This window comes from Mustela erminea, chromosome 5 (genome assembly GCF_009829155.1).
Source record: "Mustela erminea isolate mMusErm1 chromosome 5, mMusErm1.Pri, whole genome shotgun sequence".
Classification (NCBI taxonomy): Eukaryota; Metazoa; Chordata; class Mammalia; order Carnivora; family Mustelidae; genus Mustela; species Mustela erminea.
The window spans coordinates 82,273,669-82,283,318 of record NC_045618.1 but is presented as its reverse complement, the minus strand read 5'-3'; the positions used below and the strand labels follow the sequence as shown (position 1 = coordinate 82,283,318).

The 9,650-nt window shown below is 39.2% G+C and overlaps 1 protein-coding gene across 1 annotated transcript; it reads left to right on the top strand.

Moving 5' to 3' along the window:
- Nucleotides 1–74: 74 nt before the first annotated feature.
- On the top strand, nt 75–9,412 carry DTD2 (D-aminoacyl-tRNA deacylase 2). Its single transcript, XM_032341489.1, has 3 exons — nt 75–214; nt 4,335–4,404; nt 8,405–9,412. Exons 1-3 carry the CDS (start codon nt 104–106, stop codon nt 8,728–8,730), a joined length of 507 nt encoding a protein of 168 aa, XP_032197380.1. The 5' UTR covers nt 75–103; the 3' UTR covers nt 8,731–9,412.
- Nucleotides 9,413–9,650: the final 238 nt, after the last annotated feature.

Below are 9,650 nucleotides of genomic sequence, written 5' to 3'. Positions count from 1 at the left end.
AACGCCCCGCCACCACCGTCCGCAGCGTCCTCCCGGCGCGCTGGAGGCGGAGCCTGCGCAGCGCGACCCTCGAACGTATCGGGTTGCCACGCGGGTTCGAACCATGACCGAGAGCGGCCGGATACCTCAGGCGCGGGCGCTCTTGCAGCAGTGCCTGCACGCCAGGCTGCAAGTACGCCCGGCCGAGGAAGACGCCGAGAGCCAGTGGGTGGAGGTAACGTCAGCCCCGCCACTCCCGGTGCCGCGTGCAGGGGCGGGCCTTCCCGCGTTCTTTTAGTAATTCGGCCCCACGCCCCCCCCCTCAACGTCTCCTTCCGCGCGGGCGGTGCGTGGCGCCGACACGTGCTGTGGGCGGTGCGAACTTCCGCTCGGCCTGCGGACCTCCCTCCCGCAGAGGCCTGCCAGCTCGGCGCGTCTGCGCAGTCCTGCATAGCCGGCCCAGCCCTTCTCCGTCGGACCTATTACGCAGGGCGGAAGAGTGGTTGTGGCCCTGCTTAGGACCGCGGGAATTTGAACTTCCTCTCACCTTCTGCTGCTTGCGCTCGGTAGACGTGAGGCACTGACCGTCTCAGAGCTCTTGCTTCAGACGTGCGAGGGCCTTTCCACGCCCTAGGGGCTGGTCTGGTTCCACCGCTTAGGTTGGATTAGTTGCAAACTTTTATGACCTGTTTCCGACCTGTGCTGCAGATCCCGTGGAATTCCTCTTAGGTAGCTTGCATCTAGCGCACAGAAATGAGACCTTCCCATGAAACCTTTTTTCATGAAACTTAAAATTTTTTATGTATTTGCAACTAGAAACAAAGACTACAACTTTTACTAGAATGTTGCGTTGTTGTTGAACACAGTTCCTCGGGAGTGTTTAAAACCTTTGCAGAGATAGGATTTCCTTCTACTTTAGGATTTGCCCTTTAAAGAGAGCCAGCCCCAAGTCTTATGCAAAAACAATGTTCTTTAACGCCCCTGACCTATTTTTGGAGTAAGTTAAAATGAAGAAAAATTAGTTGATAATCAAGGCTTCTGGAGCTACTCGAAAACAATATAGAAGCAGCATCTTCACTCATCTGCTGGATTCGGTCCCAGTTCTAGCATTCCTTAACACAACCCTAGTCATTATGTTAAATATGATTCCATAAACTATGATATGTGGGTGGTTATTCTTAAATCAGAATCTATTACTCTCTGCTAATTTAGAAATATTTATAAACATAAGTATTCCTTGTATCTCCCCCTACCCATTTCTTTCTCAGAAAATTCATGTTTGTTTTTGTTATGAGCAACCACCCCGCCCCTTTTTGAGGTCTTGATTTCTCTTCCTACTGTGGAATTTGTCATCGTATCCAAAGACTTGGCTATTTTTATAGTTAACTCTTGGGACTATAAATTCCAAACTAGTACTCATTTATATTTCTGCCATTTTTTAAATCTTTTTATATTCTTCATGCCACAGTTCCTTATGCAAAATCAGGTATTTTATTTGCAGCCCTTCCAAACTATCAGTTTGTGTTGGTAAACTGTAAAGCTATTCTAAAGCTCTCCCTTTCACTCCCACACGTATCTAAATTAATATAAAGAGCTGACAATTAGTGAGAAAGTAAATTTTTTCTTCTTCTCAGACATGCTCTTCCCTATTTCTAACTTACAATTTTTTCTAATGGAAATACTGTTTTGTCAAAAGATTTGAAGGTTACTTGTGGTCTCAGTTTTATTCATTTAGACCTTTGCTGTCACGGGCTATTTTTCTTTCGGAAGGTGAACTTTTTAAAAATGGCAGTGAGAGGGGCACCTGGGTGGCTCGGTGGGTTAAGCCTCTGCCTTCGGCTCAGGTCATGATCTCAGGGTCCTGGGATTGAGCCCCACATCGGGCTCTCTGCTCGGCAGGGAGCCTGCTTCCCCCCCTCTGCCTGCCTCTCTGCCTACTTGTGATCTCTGTCCCTCTGTCAAATAAATAAATAAAATCTTAAAAAAAAAAAAAATGGCAGTGAGAGGGGTGCCTGAGTGGCTTAGTTGGTTAAGTGTCTGACTCTTGGTTTCATTTGAGGTTATGATCTCATGAGTCCTGGAATCCAGCTCTGCATTGGACTCTGCCTGCAACAGGGAGTCTACTTAAAGACTCTCTTCCTCTACCCCTCCCGGTGCTAATGCATGTGCTTGCTCTCTGTCTCTGCTCCTAAAATAAATAAATAAATAAATACATCTTTAAAATTAAAGCAAAACGAAACTATGGTGGGAATTATATGTGATTTCATATATATATGTAAAATGCTTTCTGTCAAATGAAGCTACAAGAAAAGTGGTTCTGACTTGAAGAGGGGAATTTGTAGGTCACAACTTAAGATCTATTACTAGAATAAACTAAAAGAAAATACCTTACTGAGGAGGAAGTATGGTGGGTGGAAAGAACACGTATCTATTTTCTGCATATCATTAGATAGTTAATTCTGACATTTCAAGTGTCCAAATATAAATATGCCTGAGGTTTTGACTGAATGTGCTTGAGGTTTGGGCTGGTACTAAATTAATCCCAGTGGAGTGGACTGTGCAAATATCTCTATCATTCATCCTGCCAGCTCCATACTATGGGTGTGCTTTGGAGACCTTTGCTTATTCCAGAAGCACATTTGCACTTCTTAAAAAGTTACTTGTTTTCCAGTAATTCAACTGTGAGTGCAAAACTGCTGTTAAGTTTATATAGAAGACAAATTTAGATAATACATAGAGCCTATGAGATATAGTTGACCTTAAATGCAAACAACAGATAAATTGAGTCCCTATCATGTCTGTAAAGTGCTTTGGGAATTAAAATGTAAAATAAATTGTGCTTTAGCCCTTAAATTTATTTTTACAGACTAATTTAAAATAAACACTTATATAGCTCTTACTATGAACTAGGTACTGTTTTAAGCACGTTACAAATACTAATTCATTTAATCTTTATAATAGCTCTTGGACTCAACCAGGTTAATCACCAAATTAGAATTCAGTGATTCAGTGGCAAAATAAGAGTCATTTATCATTTCTCTATTTTCCATATATATCTTGCAAGAGCTAATAAAGAAATATCCAAGTCATTATATTTAAAAGCTTACATTCCTGAGGCACCTGGGTGGTTCAGCCATTTGGGCATCCAACTCAGTTTCAACTCAGGTCATGATCTCAGTCATGGGATCAAGCCCCACTTAGGTGGGCTCTGTGCTGAAGGTGGAGCCTGCCTGGGATACTCTGCCTCCTCCCCTTAGTACACTCTCTCTTAAAAAAAAAAAAAAAAAAAAAGACAACTTACATTCCTGATAACAGGCAACCTCATGATGTAGAACTTAATATCATAAATGCAGTATCAAACCTTAATCACTATGTTGATTGGAAGCATTGAGAATAACAAAATGTAATTGGGCAGTTTCTTGGAATTTATTGAAGTAGAGTCAGACCCTTAGTTTTACTACCTGCGAGTAAATGGATTTGGAGGAATAAGAGTAATGATGTCAAAAAACATCAGTCATGCTGTTGCTTATACATCAACCCATATCTTTATATAATGTGAATTCATTTGGTGTTGAATAAATGGGGCTCTGCAAACTAAGCATTTCCAAGTGTCAGCTTACTTAAGGGAGAGGAGGCTGGTTCATAGTCATAATGACTTTGACTAGATGTAAATGTTTGAGTGTACAACTTGTGGTCTTCACTGCTCTTGGTTATATCTTTTTTTTTTTTTAAGATTTTATTTATTTATTTGAAGAGAAAGATCACAAAAGGCAGAGAGGCAGACAGAGAGAGACAAGCAGGCTCCCCGCTTAGCAAAGAGTCCAATGCTGGGCTCGATCCCAGGACCCTGAGATCATGACCTGAGCCAAAGGCAGCGGCTTAACCCACTGAGCCACCCAGGTGCCCCTGCTCTTGGTTATATCTTAAACTTAATTTTTTTAAGATTTTATTTACTTATTTATTTGTCAGAGAGAGAGAGGGAGAACACAAGCAGGCAGAGCGGCAGGCAGAGGCAGAGAGAGAAGCAGGCTCCCCACTGAGCAAGGAGCCCGATGTGGGATTCGATCCCAGGACCCTGGGATCATGACCCAAGCCGAAGGCAGCGGCCCAACCAACTGAGCCACCCAGGTGTCCCATCTTAAACTTAATTCTTGCAAGAAATGATAATTGAGGTGATTAAATACTGGAAAACACTTTGTTTTCTCACATATTTAAGAAATCAAATCTATTATAAAAATATATTTGTCTTCTTTTGGGTTTAATCTCCATTTAACGGTTTCATAGTCTTATTCATTTACTTCTATATCCCTATGTAGTTTTTTCTAATCTGAGTTTTCTCTGGTGATTTCTCACAGGTTCAGAGAGGATTAGTAATCTACGTGTGTTTTTTCAAAGGAGCTAATAAAGAACTTCTTCCCAAAATGGGTACGTATTTGATGTTTGCTTTTTATTTATTTATTTATTTTAAGATTTTATTTATTTATTTGACAGAGAGAAATCACAAGTAGATGGAGAGGCAGGCAGAGAGAGAGAGAGAGAGGGAAGCAGGCTCCCTGCTGAGCAGAGAGCCTGATGCGGGACTTGATCCCAGGACCCTGAGATCATGACCTGAGCCGAAGGCAGCGGCTTAACCCACTGAGCCACCCAGGCGCCCTGATGTTTGCTTTTTAAAAGTTAAAAATGAATAGAACAGAAAGATGAACCAGAAGATAGATGGATAAACCACAATCTTAAGTTGTACTGGTAAGTTTTGAATGAATTAACTCTACTATAGTTGTTGGCTTTAGCTATTTTTGCCTTTTTTAAAGTTTAAAGTAAGCAAGTGTGGTGGAATTCTTTCAAAACATCTGCACATTTCACGTGGCTTATAGATTGGTTTAGAAGAGTGTACACACACACGTGCACACTCAGACAACACACTTGAGATTCAGCTATGTTTCTAACAGAAACTGGTTAGATGCAGGGTGTCCACATAGGAAGAAAGCAGATGCTTCATTTCTTAATATAGTTTCCTTGTCTCCCACAGTCCCTGACAGGAGCGTGTAGGTGACATGTTATGTGTAAGATGTGGGTCCCATCAAATCTGGACAGCTAAGTCCTACGTTGTTATTATGGAAACATTTTAACTAGCTAGTTATGCACCTTTTTAAAATAAGAAGTGTACGTAAACATAAAGTTCTCCCGATCTTGAACAAAGCTCAGTGTCTTCACAGCCACACCTCCTCCAGGGACAGAAAAGCAGGGTCAGTGTTCACTTACCTCTGAACACTAATTTACCTGCCTGCAGTTCTCCACTGTCCCCGATAGTCCATAGCACTGCACATTGTGGTAATCGCATAGTTTCAGATACACCACATCAAGTACTAGATAGTATTTGATAAAATAATTATGTACAAAAATACCTGAATTAATGAAGCTATCCCTAAGGTTGGGACAGGTTATATTCTCTTTATTAGTAGAGGACAGTACCCATTAGTTGCATTAATAAGAAATATAAGTTATACAAATGGGTAGTTGCAACATGCAGCAGTTAACCTAGAAGAGCATCAAGTAGTGGAACTCTAAGGTAAATAGCCCAGTGAGGAACCTCTAGGGCAAAAGACTATAAACTCCTAGAGTTAATTGTATACCAAGACATTAAACATGCTTGGCAACTTTGTCAGGGGATGAAAACTAGACTTAAAGGACTACGACAGGTGAGGGTGGAAAGCCAATAACAGTGGTTTGAAATTTGATTCTGGAAGACAATAGGGAGCTTTACAGGGTTTAAAGAGTAAATGAGGGGTGCCTGGCTGGCTCAGTCAGTGGAGCATGTAACTCTTGATCTCAGGATCATGAGTTCAAGCCCCATGTTGGTTATAGAGATTACTTTAAAAAAGAGAGCAAATGATGTGAGGACTCCCATTACAGAGGATGATTTGCCAAAACTTATTGCTTGGGTAATTGGACATTCTGTCCATTTTCCTCAGTTAATATTTTGCCTTGAATTAAATCTTCATTGGCCATAAAAAGCATAGTAGAAATCTGTGAAAACAGGAAGAAAATTTTCGTCATTGTGACTTAAGACTGACTCCTAAAGTTGTTTTAGACTTTAAGTGACTCTTAGGTATAATAAAATGAAATGAACCAACCAAATCCAAGCTACATTTTGTATTATACTAAATAAATCCTGTGTGTTTCCATCTGTGTCTAAGTTCACTTTGAATACATACATTAAGATTGTGATGAACTAGGCGGTCCACCTTAACTCTTTTAGTGGACAGTCTAAAACAAAACTGTGTATATTATGATTCTCAGTAAAGAGCTGTGATTCTATCCCATTCTGCTGGTGTAAGTTATAAACAAAAAAAAGACCATCTATTACTGATACCATTAGCTTGTACTTCCCTCTATTCCAGGCAAAGTAAGCCAGTGTGATGGGATTCTCTTAAACTTCACCTCATACTTACTAAATGAATTCATATCTTTCTAATAAAATCATGTACCCCTTGGGAACATAACCAGTTATATCCATAAAGTCTAAAGTTATGTGGCTAACATAGAGATGTGCAGAATCTTTCTCATTTCATCTTCAGTATAATTGAACTGAGATCCAGGGACCTGTCAAAGCTTAACTTCCCATATACATCATTAGAGATACTTAATTGATAACCTGTCTTAAGATATTTGCGTTTTCAACATGCCATTAATTCATTGTCTCATTTTAATTCTACTTCCTGACATTTGTATCTGTATTATGTTTATTTCTACATAACTGTTATTTGAATACTAACAACATTAATTGAATTCTCAGTTATAGCCAGTAGAGGGAGGTGTGTGGAAGTTTAATAAATTGTACTAAACCTCGCTCGCCTGTTACCTCAAAATTGTCTACTTAGTGTGTCACTAGCCTGAGGCCTGGATAGCTGGGTAGATATTTCCCTTGGAGCTAAGTGCTCTGGAGAGTTACAGTTTTCTTAGAAGCAATCAATAACAACTGCTGGCTCTATAGCAAAGTCCTATTCATCATAGAGAAAATTAGAGGTATTTTAAAATAGAAATTAGTTGAAAATTGATAGTGCTTCATGCGTATCTTAGAAATTCATTTGGGTGTTCATCTTGGCAGGTTTCTACCAGGTTAATTCTGTGATTTGTGGAGTGGGGCAACCATACTGGGTCCTTACTAATATTTACTACAAACCCTCCAGCACTTGAAACCATTGACTACCCTATTAGAAAGCATACATTTTCAAACTTAATTACTGGTAGAGTGTGAGATCTCTATAGTTTACCAATTGTCCTCTGAGGAGTAGTCCTTTTTTTTTTTAAGATTTTATTTATTTGAGAGACAGAGTGTGTATGTGTATGCAAGCATGCGGAGGGGCAGAGAAAGAGAAGAGAGAGAATCTCAAGCAGACTCCATGCTGTGCATGGAGCCGGACAGGGGGCTTGATCTCACCACCCTGAGATCTTGACCTGGGCCAAAATCAGAAGTTGGACGCTTCACCAACAAGCCACCTAGGTACTCCTGAGAAATATTTCTTATAAGCAGAAGGTATTTATATCCTTTGCAGAGCCAAGAAGACCTTAAGGCTCTTCATAGTAGGTGTTTCTTTTGTTTATTGTCTAGAAAATGACTAATGTTGAGATGTAAACAGGTTTTCTAACTTTAAATCTTTAGCTACACATAGATATTTATGGCTTTTTTGACAGTTCTTACGAGTTATTAGTATACTGTCATCAGTGCCATAAAAATAACACCATGTTTTCGTGTGTATATATGAACATAATACCAGTGTATCTTTTGACTTACTTTTTTGGTTGTAACTGAGTTTCTGATGATGTTTGCTTCACCTTTACTCTTCTCCCTGGGTTACATTTGTCATATGATGAGACTTTGTTAAGTAGTGCCTTTGAGATTATGAAACCGTAAAATTATCTGGTTTATAATCAGAATAAACCTGGAAACTTTGTTTCAGCTTAGAACTCTAGGCAGTTAAGTTACTCTAAGATTTCTATTTAATATTCTTTGTTGTAAAGCAGAATTTGGTGTGAGGAGAATTCATCATGGCTTTTTTCCAGTGAGGTTTTCTTATGGAATATAAAAAGGAACAAAGAGGCAGAATCTTCTAATGTATTACCCGGGGCAACAATATTTTGAGGTTTTTGGTATACGGTAAATTTTTAGTCCTTTACTTCATCAATTTATTGTTAGGAAATCTTGACCTCCCAGTGGATTTAAAACATCATGCCATTTTTTGCATGAAACTTGCCTTATTTTTCTTGCTTAGATGAAGCAGTTCTTTAAATCTGAATAGAGATTTTAGATAAAAAGCATGAGCCAACAAACTAGGTTTTAAACATGAGATTTGCTGACTGGATGATTATTCATTTTCTTCATGTTTGTTTCTCACTTCAAGATGTTTTCCCTTTATTCCCCACCCAGTTAATACACTGTTAAATGTGAAGTTAAGTGAAACAGAAAATGGCAAGCATGTGTCTATATTGGATCTACCTGGCAATGTTCTGATCATCCCTCAAGCCACCCTGGGAGGGAGAGTAAAAGGAAGAAACATGCAGTATCACTCTAACTCTGGAAAAGAAGAAGGCTTAGAACTTTATTCCCAATTTGTGACTCTGTGTGAGAAAGAACTGGCTGCCAACAGCAAGTGTGCTGAAGCTGGGGTTGTGGTGGAACATGGTACTTACGGGAACAGGCAGGTGTTACAGCTGGATACCAACGGACCATACACACACCTAATTGAGTTTTGAAAAATTAAAAGTTAGTTTCTGCAGTTGTTTTCTGGTATAAAATGATCTCAACTATAATTAGATTTTCTTCCTCTTCTTGAATACACTAATCTGTAGCATTTTTAGACAAGAAAATTTGGGTGCCATCCATACCCCTGAAACCTGTTAATTGATGACCTTGCCCTGCCAGTCACCAAACTCTGAATCTCAGCCCTACCTTTTGTCCTACTTTCCCATACACTTCCACTTGAAAACTTGAAAAGTGCTTTCTATTCACTTTATAGTCATTGTGGAAATGCTCTTAGAGAGCTGTATTTAAGTATTTCTGCATGAAGAATTTTGTTCAATCAAGAAAAATATACCCTTGTATTCTTATATATCCTTGATATACCCTTATATTCTTATATCCTCAAATGTATAAAGTATGAAATAAAAATAACTGTATTAAAATTAGGTAAAATCCCACACAAACCAATTGCAGTTTTACTACTTTAGTTTTCCAAATTCTGAGTGAAAACAATATGCTATTTACTGTTCCTTTTAATAATATCTGTGAAAATGTAATCTAGAAATGTTATTGTGCATTATATTACATCCAGGGCATCCAAGTGCTTTAAATCATTTTAAGAATCTTTAATTGAGGGGCACTTGGGTGGCTCATTTGGTTAAGCATCTGCCTTCAGCTCGGGTCATGATCTCAGAGCCCTCGGATTGAGTCCCACATCAGGCTTTGCTCAGCAGGGAGTCTGTGTCTCCCTCTGTCTCTCTGCTTTTTCTCTCACTCTCAAGCAAATAAAATCTTTTTTAAAAATCTTTAGTTGATACAAGAACAAGGTATGAAGATTAAAAATTGTTTTTATTTAATATACCAGTTAGTTAATTAATACTTGCATTTCTCAGTTTTTCCAAAATAACATGTGTCTCATTTTCTGTCCTTGGTT

Bases quoted from the DNA above. Each gene is read 5' to 3' on its own strand.
- DTD2 (XM_032341489.1), top strand. From the start codon at position 104: ATGACCGAGAGCGGCCGGATACCTCAGGCGCGGGCGCTCTTGCAGCAG. The intron at 215-4,334 runs GTAACGTCAGCC...GATTTCTCACAG, and splicing joins CCGAGAGCCAGTGGGTGGAG to GTTCAGAGAGGATTAGTAAT. The intron at 4,405-8,404 runs GTACGTATTTGA...TTCCCCACCCAG, and splicing joins AGAACTTCTTCCCAAAATGG to TTAATACACTGTTAAATGTG.